Below are 12,675 nucleotides of genomic sequence, written 5' to 3'. Positions count from 1 at the left end.
GGCTCAAAAAAAGCAGGAAAGCACAGGGAGGATATTTCTGGAATTTCGGGTGAAGCAGTAGAACACAACGACATCGCTGCTGGTTGTTCTAAAATCGGTTTTTATTCTGGAGCATTAAAACATCTCTGGAAAATACATCCGGGCTGATGCTACAGAAAACAATCTTTCCCAACATTTTTTTTTTTTTTTCATTTTTTAAGTAAGCGTATTTCCTAATAAAATCAGCTAACATCTTAAATTCTATTTTAAAAGAACCTTATATCGTCATCTTAAAAATATCTGCTCTTTACCACAACTCTAAGGAAAGTGAGAAAACCGTTTCTAAATCCTGGTGGCCGCTGGGTTGCAAACATCAAGGAACGCGCGGAAAACGCTCCTAGGAATTAAAATAACGAGGATTTTGGCAAACCCGTGCTGGGTTCGAGACGTGAGGATTATCCCAGCTCGGAGCAGGTTTGGAATTCGCCCATCCTCCAGGAGAATCAAACCAACCTGGGACAATTTCGCCCAGCTCAAGCGTCACTTTCCACCTCCTTCCTTTGATTTAATCACACTTTTAAAAGAAATCAGCGTTTCGAGGCACGATCCTGCTGCCACCGACCCCGCAGCTCGAAACGCCTCCAAAACAGCTCTTTTTTTGGTTTGTTTTTTTTTTTTTTCCATTCAGTTTTTAAACCCAGAGCGAAGTTCGGTGGCGCTGAACTCCCTCCGGCAGCAGAACAGTTAAATTTGGAAGCCCCCAAGGAGCTGCTTCAAGGGTGGAAAGTTTTACGCGGGAAAGTCTGAGCGTTAAAAAAAAAAACCCAACCGAGAAACAAAACAACTTTCTGAGGAATGGTCTCAAACACGTCAGCTCTGGCTTCTTGGCGAGGGGGGAGATAAATTTTTGTTTTAAGAGGATTTGGAGTGGGGGAAAATTTCAGTGCAGCTCCTCGGGTCTTATCTCCGGATCGCGGAGGGAGGGGGAAGGAAAAAAAAAAAGAAAAAAAAAAAAAAAGAAAAAGAAAAAAGCAGGAACACTTTCCAAAAAGGCAAATCTGCGAATCTGCCTATCGCTGCTTCCCAGAGCAGCCTCTGCTCCGCAGATAAAAAGTGGCCTCGCCAAACCTGGCGCGGAGGACACACGAGTCACTCCTGGAAACAGATTTGCGCTGGTTCCTTCAGATAAACAGCAGGAAAAAAAGGTTTTTCTCTGTTTTTCCCCCCCCTCCCTATTCAAACAATCCGCCTTCCCCTCGCCTGGTTCCTCGAAAGCCTCCTGCCAGCTAAATACACAAATTCCGCACACGAAGCAAACGAGAGAGGTTTATTTCGATTTTTTTTTTTTCCAGCCACTACTAACTGCAGAACTCTTCCCAAAAAAAAAAAAAAAAAAAAAGCCACAGCAGAGACAGAAAACGAGCTCCAACACTGACAGAAACACGAGCACGAAACACGGTTTACAACACCCACCACAGAACCGACTGGAACTAAACCCCCCCGAGCCCCCCCTCCCGCCCTCCTTCCCTCCCTCCTCCCTCCCCAAACCAAAGTTAATCCTTACAGAGATAAAGGGAACCCAAATCCCGCCCGGGCGGGATGGAGGAGCCTCCAGCGGAGCTGTCAGAGCAGGAATCCTGCGGGACACGAGCCCGGCGAGCTCCAGATTTGGGACTTTCCGGGATGAGGATGAGGATGGAGAAGCGCGGGGGGAGCGTCCCCCGGTGCCACTCGCGGGTTCCTCCCCGGGCTGGCACCGGGAAAACGCTCCCGGAGCTCGCTGGAGGAGGGAAAAAAAAAAACCCCAAGGCCACCCCGAGCCAAAGCCCGGCGAGATTCAAGTATTAAAAAGCGTCTCGGCCAACGGGAGGGGGAAGGAATAAAAAGCCGGGCTGGGGTTGGCACTTCATCTCTGCAGCAGCTCCAGGAAAAGTCAATCCACAATAAATTATAAATACCTAGCGCTAAGAACACACCCGGCCCCTCCCTGATCGCTCCACTAAGGTAGTTTGTTTTTGTTGTTGTTGTTGTTGTTTTTGTGGTGGTTTTTGTTTTTGTTTTTTTTCTTCTTCTTCTTCTTCTTTTTTTTTTTTTCTTTTTTTCTTAAACTACAAAATCCCATTCTTCCTCTTCTCTAAAAAGTTAGGAATAAGTTGGCGGGGGTTCTTCCGCCCCCTTTTTTCTCCTAAATAATTTACAATGCGGCTCGGGGAGTGCCCCACGCACTCCCCCCCCCTCTCTCTCTCTCTCTCCCTCTCTCGTCTTTTCTCTCCCTCCCAGTGCCTCAGTATAAAACTACCAAAACCAGGAGGTTCTGCCCCAAAAGATCCCACGAAACTTTTTCAGGCCGAAGTCCCAATTTCCGCCACTCGAATCAAAACCCCGCATTATAAACCGAGCTAAAAATGTGAAATAACGGGAAGGGGAAGGGGGGGAAGGGGGCGGGCGGAGGAGAAGGGGGGGAACCCCCATTTGGGGCTGTCATGGAGCGGCTACCCCGGCATGGAGTTGGCGAATTGCAAATGATTTGTTGGGTGCAATTAAAGGCGAGCCTTACGAATGTGTCTGTCTTGCAGGAGTTTAATTAAATCGTCTGGTTCCTCCTCGGCCACCTCGGCGGGCGAGTGCGAGCGTCTGGGGGGTTGTGGGGTGGGGGAAAAAAATCTTTGTCCTTGCTTGGAGAAAAGAAAAGACAGCGAGGTTTGGTGGTGGCCAGTTTGGTGGCGGCCGTCTTTGCTTTTCCACGGAAAAAAAAAAGGGGGGGAAGCTGCTCCAACAGGAGCCTGTGCTCTGTCACACCGCTGGGAGGAAAAAAAGAGGGGGAAAAAAGACAAAAAAGGAAACAAGAAAAGAGAAACAACCCCCAGCGCGTGTCCCCAAAAAGAAGCCGCACTTGGGGCTAAGTTGCCTCCAGCGTGGCAAGGCTAAGGAAAGAGATTTAGAAAAGGACCATTAACAACATCTCGCATGCAAAAGTGGAGATGGGACTCGGGGAAGGGTCTCCCCCTGTTTTTTGGGGGGGGTTTGGCAGCACCAAGGGGGGGGACAGGGGGTCTGAGGAGGGGGTGCTGCCGCTTCTCCGCTCGTTCATTCCTTGCCCTGCTCCTTGTTCATTTTCTTCATTTTCATCCGCCGGTTCTGGAACCAGATTTTGACTTGTCTCTCGCTCAGGTTGAGCAGCCTGGCCACCTCGTGCCTACGGTCCCTCGTCAGGTACATATTGAACAAAAACTCCTTCTCCAGTTCCAGGGTCTGGTATTTGGTGTAGGGGCATCGCTTTTTCCTGGAGGAGCGGGCGTGCAGCCAGCTGGCAGCGGGGTTGGCTGGAAGAAAAAGCAGCGAGATCAATACGAGGCGAGCCCTGAGTGTTTCTCAGAAGGTTTGAATCACCCCATCAAATATTAAGATTATTCCTGCGCAGATGCACCCCCCCGGCTTGGGGAAAAAACAAAACCAAACCCCAAACCAGGAGCTGCGAGGCCGCAGGAAAATCATTGGGGGCCTGCGCAGATGGTGGGGGTCCCACCCCCGAATTCCAGAAGCATCCAAACCCTCTGGATTGGAGGGGGGGGGGGCGGGGATTGGGGGGCAGGAGGGGTTGTGGTGGGTGTTGTCCCTGCGCACCCCCTGTTTTGGGTGAATTTCTGCGGGTTTTGGATGCATTCCTGAGGGGGTTGGGTGCACCCCCGAGGTTTTGGCGTCCCCACGTGCCCTCCCCCTGCTCCATCCCTGCCAGGTGAACACCCACATCCCCTCCCAGCTTCCCACATCTCCCCATCCGCACGCTAGATACAAAGAAACATCCCCACCCCCCACAAAAACAAAAATAAAAATCACATTTCTCCCCATTTTTCCCAGGCGCGTTTATGGATTTGCTCCTCCAGACCCATCACGCAGAGAGGGGAGGTCTGGAGGAGCTTTTCCTAAATAAATCCTGACTATTTTTCTTTTCCTTTTCCTTTTTTTTTTTTTTTTTGGGTGTGCTATGTGGCAAAAACCGCTCTGGCTGCGATAAACATCCTCTGGGAGCTGCCCGGGCTCTGCTGCCGGAGGTCTGGACAGCGTCACCCCGAGCCAGGGACCTTTGCAGGGCTGGAAATGCAGCCAAAAAATAAATAAAAGCCTGCCCGTCACTCTCGCGGGTGGGAGAAGTTGCGTGGGAATCGTGGAAAAAGGGTATTTCAGGAATTCTTCGCGGGGAGGGGGGGGGAAGGAGGGAGGCACAAGATTTTGGGAGCAAAACCCACCCCCCTGGCAGAGCCCGGAGTGGTGAAAATCGCACCCAAAAGCGAAGTGGGTTTAGGGTAAATAATGGGATGTTCACTAATCACATGCAAATATTGGGTAACGGGGAGGCGGGCGGGAGGAAAATGAAGGGTTATGGACACACCACGAATTCCTGTTTTATTTCCTTTGCCTCCCCTGGAATTATGGCTGGAGCCATAAACCTTTACACCAATTAAATGGGCCATTATAAATATACACGCGCGCGCACGCACATCGGGACGGCTCCTCCACGCAAAAAAAAAAAAAAGATAAATATATTGAATATTTAAAACTTAAAACCAAAATAAAATAAAATAATAATCCGGTTAATCTTCCTCTGTAAGTACGGCCCCTTACAAATTTGCACGGCTATTTCCTTAATGTAATTGACTTGATCTAATATGCAGAATTAAATATTAAAGAGGAGGAAAGCTGTTAATAATTGATATTGTTAATCCTGTTACCCATCCTTTAATGGCGATGGAGGGCTGTGCTTCATAACGGGTTTGGGGGGGTTTTTTTCGGTCATATTTTGGGTCGTTAAAATATATTTGAGATGCCGATGTTGTTTTATCTCTCCACTGCACACAAATCCCAGAGCACGAAAGCGAACGGGGAGAGGTCCTGGCACCTCTTTTTCTCTAAAATCCAGCAGATAATTTAACAGCACGCGCGGGGCAGGGATTCATTAGGAAGAAACACTCGCAAAAAATTGAAAGGGTCGGGGAAATCGGAGGCAGAACTCGCTGCAAACCAGCCCTGGCAGCCTCTCAACGCCAGCCCCAAATTAAACTATTCTTTTAAACAAAGTATGCGCTGCGACCACACGGCAACCACAGCGCGTCCACCCTCGAGCCTTTAAAATCGTTCTTTTCTCGGACAGGATTTTCCCAATATTCAATTTCAGAGCAGGGAGCTCGGGGGTTTGGTTCTCCGCAGGCATCCACCGCCCGGTTGCAGTTTGTTCTGGATCCCTGCCCACTACAATAGAACGGGACTTTTCTTTTTGTGTGTGAGCGTCTGCGGGCGAGTTAAGGGATAGGAAAAAGAGAAAGAACAAAAAAAAAAAAAAGAAAAGAAAAGAAAAAAAAAGCCACCAGAATATCCTGCAAGAGCAGGGGGGGAAATCGCCAGGGGGGAAAGAATATTCGGTGTTTTTCATGGCTAAAGGAGTTCATTCAACGGGGGAAAAAATGCGCGGGGAGGGACCCCCTGGCCGGGCGCTGCTGCTCTGCCAGGTTGGAAAAGTTCGGCTTTCCTTGGGAAAATATTTCCCGGGAAGGTGAAGCCGAGGCTGTCCCGGTGCCTCCCGCTCCGGGGTCACCTTTCAGCTGCACACCAGGTGCCAGCCGGCTCGGCACGAGGTGCGGACGCTGCTTCTCCCTCCCTCAAACGCTATAATTATTATTATTATTATTATTAATAATAATAATATTAATAGCATTGTTGAGAGCATTCAATATTTTCCGGGCAATACAATATTATTTTTTAGCACGTATTTCAAGCGGAAAAAGGCGACGCAGCCCGCGGAAAAAGCCCACGCTGGAGTTTATCTGTCTCCCCAGTCTGGCTACGTTAGGAATAAAAGCTGATATAAAAGCTAATTAACTTCCAAGCACCCCCCTCCCTCCTTCTTCTTCTTCTTTTTTTTTTTTTCTTCTTTTAACTAGGGAAGGAGCGTGACTTTGAAATATTCATACCCGCCGTGGTTGCGTTTAATAAACAAACAATTAACAGCACAAATAAACACGCGAACGCCAGGAGGAAGCGCCAGGAAAGCCCGACAGGAGCCGCGGAAGGAGCGCGGAGCCTCCGCGCTTTCCCCGGGGCGCGGGCACGGCGGAGCCCCCGCCGCTCCTCTCTTCCCCCCACGTGAACTTTTCCCCCTCGATTCCTCCTCTTTTCCCCCCTTTTTCCCTCTTCTCCCTCGCCCTCCAGCCCCGCTCCCTTCCCCGCGACGTTTCCGCGCTGTCCCCGGCCCCTCCCGGCCCCTCCGCCCGCAGCCGCGCAGTTTTACTCCCCTTCCCAGCGCGTCCGTGCTGCCGGAGCCGGCGCTCTGCAGGAACGAGCGGGGCTCGCTCCAGCTTTTGTCCGCTCCGGACTCTGTTTAGGGCCGGGGACGAGGCCGATTTTGATTTTTAGTTCTGTTTCCCGGCAGAGACAATGCCAGCGCTCTCCCCTCCCCACCTCTCCCCTTAGGTTGGCATCAGCCAGCTGAGACTTTTTTTTTTTCCCTCAAGCCCTGATTTTCAACTTTCCGCAGCATTGTCCCCCCTTTTTATTGCACCTCCTCCAGCTTTTATGCTGTTTACTTCCTCACTTTTATAACTTACTTTGATCTGTCCTGTCTTTGTCTTCGCTTCCTTCACAAACTTTATTGTCCTCGAAGCTGGGCCTTTGATTGGAAACGATCCCTTCCCTTGCAGCAGAAGTTTCTAAATTGTACTCCTGTGTTCCCTGTTTATGGACATCCCCGGGACGGCCCAGCAGCGGCTCTGCCTTAACAGATCCCTGCCCGGGGAGCGTCTCTGCCCTGGGCACGGGCTCCAGCCAGCTCCGGAGGTACCTGCTCTCAGCTGGGACGCTTTGATGTTGAATATAAGGATGGTAGACGGCAGGAAGGGTGCCAGAAGAATGTGGATTCAAAGGAGTCCAGGAGGCGCTGAAAACTGGAGGTTTTGGCTGGAAACTACAGGAGGGGAATTCTAGATGCTCACTGTGGCCAGCTTGCCTGGAACCCGAGTATTGCCCAGACGAAAATTTAGCTGAAGGCGAATCTTCGCTCTCATGACTTATGATAGAGTCGACATAATAATTGCTGAGAGCGCCAGAAATGGACATTCTCAGACATCATACAAAGCACGGTTCAGTGAAGGGAAAAAAAAAAAAAAAGAAAAAAAAAAAAGAAAAAAAAGAATATATATATATATAGAGGGAGAGAGAGAGGACAGCTCTAGATTTGTACTCTACCCCCTTCCCCAACTTCCCAGCCAACAAAGTACAGTTGGGCTGCTGTGTTGTGAGCTCCCGGCGAAATGATTGGTCAAACTTTTTTCGTGTGCCTGATAAAGCGTCAGGCTCGGCGTAAATCAATCGCAGCCGAGGGGGCTGCGCTGCGCTGTCATCCGCCCTTGCATTCCATATCAAGGATGGATTGTTTTATGTTTATGCGATGTTGCAAAACGTCAGGAGTGGCGGAAAAAAAAATAAAAAAATAAAAAGCAAAGCCACAGAGCTGGGGAGGATATTCCGATGTTCCCCTTTCCCCCCAGCAAGGTTTGCTGCTGGAATATCGCGGGGAGGGGTCCGAAAGGAGGGATGGGGGGGTGGGATTTTTTTTTTTTTTCTTTTTTTGTCTCTGTCGAAGGAAGATGCTGATGTGTTGGCTTTAATAACGATCATGGGGGAATAGAGATAAAAGCCATTCTTTGCCACTCGGGCTCCAGAGAACGATAGGGGAAAGCAGGGAATAAGTACAAACCGCCCCCACCCTCCTCCTGGCCGTGATTCCATAGACGTGAGCGTTCCTTTTGGTCATACATCGACATAAAACCACGCCAAAATCCACGTTTTTGGGAAGGAAAACAGCGGCCCTGGGTAGCCGGGTTGCTGGGGAGGGCGCTAGAAATAATTAACCATTCGGGATGGGGAGAGGGGAATAAAATCAGGCTAAAATAACGCGGGCAAATATGACATTCTAAATGCCACTGGCGTGGAGGTGTCACCGCAACTTCGACCAGCCAAAAGCTGCCCCTGGCTGCATCCAGCGCCTGCCTCGGGCTTGGTGCTGGTGGGTATTTCTAGAAGTATTATTAAAAAATTAAAAATATCCCCCGGCGGATGGACAAATGCCCGCGTGTCCCGGGGCTCCGGCGGAGCTGAAATAATTCCCCCCACACCGCTGAAATCAGAAGCCTTCCCCGAACTTTACAAGGCCAGTAAAACCCAGTGCGCCACTGATCCGGCTTTGTTACGGAATGCCTTAAACTTGTGATGCTTAAAGAGTTTAATAAAACTTACATTGGCTTTCTTTGATTTTTATAGCCTCGGATTTATTGCCCGGGGAAGAGAAAAGGGGGCAAAGAAGGGACCCCTGGCCCTCGCAGCCACCGCGTGCCCCCCTCGCACGTCCGTGCCCACGCTGCGTGTGCACCGCCACCCCCGCTTTACTCGTCTTTTCCCGTGTTTTTCCCCCAAACCCGGAGATTCCGGGATATTTTTTTATTCCCCGGGATCGGAGCTCGGTGCGAGCGGCGCGGGGGGAACGGGCTCGGTGCTCCCGAGTTCTGGGGATAAATCCGTTTATTGCCAGAGGCTCCGGCGGCCTCGTAAATGTTGGGTGAAGGGAAAGGTGCTCTCCACGATCCCGGCAAAAAGTGATTCCCTGGATTTCGGCTGTAACAGTCGGGCTCAATTTGCCTCTTTTAATCTATTGCCCCTCCGCCCTGCTCCGTCTCACCCCAACACCCGAGGATGTTTAAAGTGAAGGGCAAAGAGATTTCTAGGAATGATAAATCATCGCGGATCCCTTCCTGGAGTGGATGGGGATGGAAGTCTTTATTAACAGGCTGATAATAACAGGGGAGAGGCGCTAATAGCCGCCTGAAATGAGGGAAAAATCTATTTTCGCCTTCCTCCGGCCCCTCTGAGCGTCCGCGCCACACAAAACAGAGGTGGGAAATTGCTACCAGAGGTGTTTCACTAATAAAGGGAGATGATGAAGGCGATTAAAAACCTCCATCCCAAAGCCTGAGATTTCCCCTCATCCCCATCAGCGCTGCTTTTCCACGAGCATCAGCCCCGTGCAGGGACGCGATTTCCCCTGCCCAGAGCTCCTCTAAATGAGGCGCTTTCAGGACGCATTTTCATTAAAAAAAAAAAAAAATTAAAAATCCAGAGGGTCGGGGTGATGGGCGAGGAGAGCCGGGGCGGAATGGCGGAGATTTGATTTGATTCTCGTTTTTGCCACCATCGGGGTGGCCAGAGCCCCCCAGGCAGCTCCACATCCTTGTGCTGGAGGAGCAGCTCCGGTTCCCAGGCTCCAGCCAAGGTGAGCTTTGGGGAGAGGTTGGAGACCCCTCAGCAGCCCCTGGGCTCGGATCTGGCCCAGCCGGGGTGGGCAATGTCACCAGGTGAGTGACCCGCGAGGTCCCCTCTCCTTTCCAGGGGTTACTCCAAAGGAAATCCTAAAATCAGCGGAGGGAGAGGAATCCCTACCACGGAGCAGCGCGGGGCAGGAGCTCTGCTCGCTCCCCTCCATCTCACCCCACCAGGGGTTGTGGGAAACCAAGGGAGAATTCCTGATTTTCCCAACTTTTCGCATTTCTATCTCCTTTTTATTTTTTGGATTTTTTTCCTCTTTTTTGTTCTTTTTGTTTGTTTGTTTGTTTGTTTGTTTGTTGTTTGTTGCTGTTGTTTGTTGGTTTGTTTTTTCCCCCCCTTCTTCTTTAAACTTCCTGAAGAGTTGCTGAGGTTTGGAAAGGAAAAGCCCGCGTGTCACCAGGCATGAAATACGAGCGGGTGGCTCACGTTGTCATATTTCTCTGCTTTATTGCCTCTCAGAAATGATTTTTTTTTTTTTTAAATAAAAATCAGACAGTTCCACAAAGAGATTCGGGGCGACTCCGCAAACGCTGCGAGAGCTCGGGAGAGGCGAGGGCTGATTTAAGCGTCTTGTGGAGATTGAAACTCGCTCGGCGCCTGGGAATGTGTTTATCCAGCTGATGGATAAACAGCCGTGCTGGTAGCGGGGTGTTGAATAAGGCGAGGTGGAATTATTGAACGTTAATTGAGGCAAAACACCTGTTCTGTGCTCGCCAGATAGATCGGCCGTGTCTTACCTGTAATAAATATATTCCTGAAGAAAAAAAAATAATAATAAAAAAAAAATGCTGGCGCGCCTCCTATAAATAATGATGAACTGTGGCGGCGCGAGTATATAATTTTCTGTAGTATATAAATTTCTGCCAAAAGGGATCCTCGGGAGCGTGGCTGTGAGGCAGAAACCGAGGGGGTTTCGGATCCCTGGTGGATGGGAACCTCACAAGAAGATCTGCAAAAGCCATTTGCTCTCGCTCCTCTGGAGGTTTCCGTGCGTTCAGGAGTTTATTTTTTATGCATCTCGCCGTGGTTCATCTCCTTGTAGCCTTTTCTGAGAGGGGATTAAGGCAAGCGATGGCTCGGAGAGCTGGGTGGTGCTGCCTGCGCCGGTTTGGATTTGAAATCCTTCGTTAAAACCCATCAGAAATTAAAATAGAAGCGCTTCTGCTCGTAAAACAACAACAACAAAAACTTGGAGAAGGGAAACGCAAGGAGCAGCGTGGAAAAGTCTGAGTTTCTGGGAGGGAGGAGGCAGGAAGCCCGAGTTTGGCTGGGTTTGAAATGGGATTCAGTGCGGAGATGTGGTTGTGATGTGTAAAAGGGAAGTGGAAACTGTTATTTAAAAAAAAAAGAAAAAAAAAATCGAAGTGGAAACTTTTCCCGTGCTCTGCAGAGTCAGCGCCAAGTGAATTTGGCCGTGAGGAAAAATTCGGGATATTATCAGCCCGCCGTGGCGAACCAGAGGCTTCCGAGCTCGGGTTCTGTTTACGAATTATCTTTATTGTCTGTGGAGAGAAGGAATATTTTGCTTAGCAATACACAACTGCCAAAGTCCCTCTTTGCAGGCGCGCTCCTGGGCTTGGCATTTCCCAGCTGTGAACAACCAAATCTAAAATATTTTTGAAATATGCGGATTTTAGGTCGGTGCAGCGGCCGCCTTTCACTGATTTGTAAGTTTTGGTCTAAGAAAGGGAAAAGTCTGGCTGGTTCTTTTCTTCCCAGAAATGTATTTAAACCCCTTTTTAAAGACTTTTTGTTATCATTTATTAAAACTGGCAACTTCCTCTGGCCGATTTTGCCTCCTTAGCTCTGATGTGAGGAAGGTGGAGGAGATCTGGGGGTGCGGAGCTTTCCCCCCATCCCGACGCCCAGACAGGGCAGGATTTTGGGGGAGATTCACCAGGATTTTTACTCCGAGAGGCCGTCCCGGTGCAAGCTGAGTGATTTTAGGGATTTTTCCTGGGCCGGTTTAGGTTTGGAAGCTGATAAGCAAAGGGAGGATAAAAGCTGAGAGTGAACTTCACGGCTATGGAAGAGTCTGGAGCCCAGATTCTGATAACTCAGCCTTCAAAGGGCTGAGCATTTATTTTAAATGATACCAAACATTCCAATATTATAATTGTAATTATAATAATAATGATAATCACAACAAGCAGCAAATTCCTTTTTTTTTGTTTTGTTTTGTTTTGTTTTGTTTTCCTTTAAGAGTCAGGAAACAGGACGAAAAGCCCAGCGTAAAGCAAACATAAATTATGAGTGATACAGTGAGGCAGCTCTAAGAGGTTATGAAAGAAACTTCAGTCACGGGCCCCCTCCCAAACACGAGGGAGCGCAACAAAAATTCCCTCCTGAAGGGTAAAATCTTTGGGGGGGGGAGGAAAAAAAAAGTGAAATAAGTTTCTGTAGCCTAAAAGGCGAAGGATCTACCTTGGCCATTTCCTGTGCTCGCAGTTTGAATGCTGCCGTCTGTTAAAAATCCGTAAGTGCTGCGAGAGGGAGGGAGGGAGGGAAGGAGGGAGAAGGAGGCGGGGGAGGAATTCCTTGTCTGAGGAGAAGCAAAAACAAGTTACACATGTGGGCAATTTTCCAAGGACCGAAAGTGTACCCTGGCTTTAAAAAAAAAAAAAAAAAAAAAAAAAAAAAAGCAAAAACCAGAAGAAACCCGGTTCCAAATGAGGTTTGTAATCTCAGCAGTTCATAAAGCGTTTGGGATCCGTGCCCCTGTAAAGTAGAAGCGTATGTGCATTTGAAAAGGGAAGCTGGAGGGGGAGAAAGTTAAAATAAAGTTGGATTGTTGTTCGGGACCCCATATTCTGGCTACTGGACTGATTCCCCTCCCTCCCCTCGCCTCCCTGCTTGGAATAATATTCGGCTTCCATGGGATCGCTGCTGCGGATTTTACACCCCGGGAGCTGCTGGGGCCGGTTCCGCTGGCTCTGCTTTGGGGTGCCCGCGGGGTAACGGGGATACCCCTCCAAAAAAAACCCCAAACCCCCCAAAACCATGATCCGAATGGCGTTTAGTCTGGGAGGAAGGGAGGTAATAACCCGTGCTGGTGAGGAATCTGTCGCTTCCAGTCCAGGCAGGGGGAAGAGGGTGGGAGAGCACAGGCGCAGGTACAGGAGAGAAGCTGCGCTGGAGTTGTTTCCATAAAAGCAACAGAGAAATAAAAGGGCGAGTTTCTTTCGGCCGGGATCTCCTCACAACACTTTTCGCCCCCCCAGTGAAACTCGTCCCGGGTGGGGGGAATATCAGCCAGGCTGAACTTTGGCAGGAGAGCCATTTGGGGCGGGGGGGGATGTGTTGCGTTAAACCCGGAGATGCTCCTCG

General features: G+C 49.6%; 1 protein-coding gene across 1 annotated transcript; it reads right to left on the bottom strand.

Moving 5' to 3' along the window:
• Positions 1–1,545: 1,545 nt before the first annotated feature.
• On the bottom strand, positions 1,546–7,535 carry HOXB9 (homeobox B9). The gene is made up of 2 exons (XM_068996278.1): positions 6,579–7,535; positions 1,546–3,302 (listed from the first exon to the last, which is right to left on the bottom strand). Exons 1-2 carry the CDS (start codon positions 7,084–7,086, stop codon positions 3,067–3,069), a joined length of 744 nt encoding a protein of 247 aa, XP_068852379.1. The 5' UTR covers positions 7,087–7,535; the 3' UTR covers positions 1,546–3,066.
• Positions 7,536–12,675: the final 5,140 nt, after the last annotated feature.

Source organism: Aphelocoma coerulescens, chromosome 27, assembly GCF_041296385.1.
Source record: "Aphelocoma coerulescens isolate FSJ_1873_10779 chromosome 27, UR_Acoe_1.0, whole genome shotgun sequence".
Taxonomy (NCBI): Eukaryota; Metazoa; Chordata; class Aves; order Passeriformes; family Corvidae; genus Aphelocoma; species Aphelocoma coerulescens.
Note: the sequence above shows the minus strand (reverse complement) of the source record. Positions and strands in the feature narration are given on the sequence as shown.

What these genes read in the sequence shown, in the direction of transcription:
- HOXB9 (XM_068996278.1), bottom strand. Translation starts at nt 7,086, where the DNA reads ATGTCCATTTCTGGCGCTCTCAGCAATTATTATGTCGACTCTATCATA. An exon ending in CAAAGACAGGACAGATCAAA is followed by an intron (nt 3,303 to 6,578) that starts GTAAGTTATAAA and finishes TTTTTCTTCCAG; the next exon opens with CCAACCCCGCTGCCAGCTGG.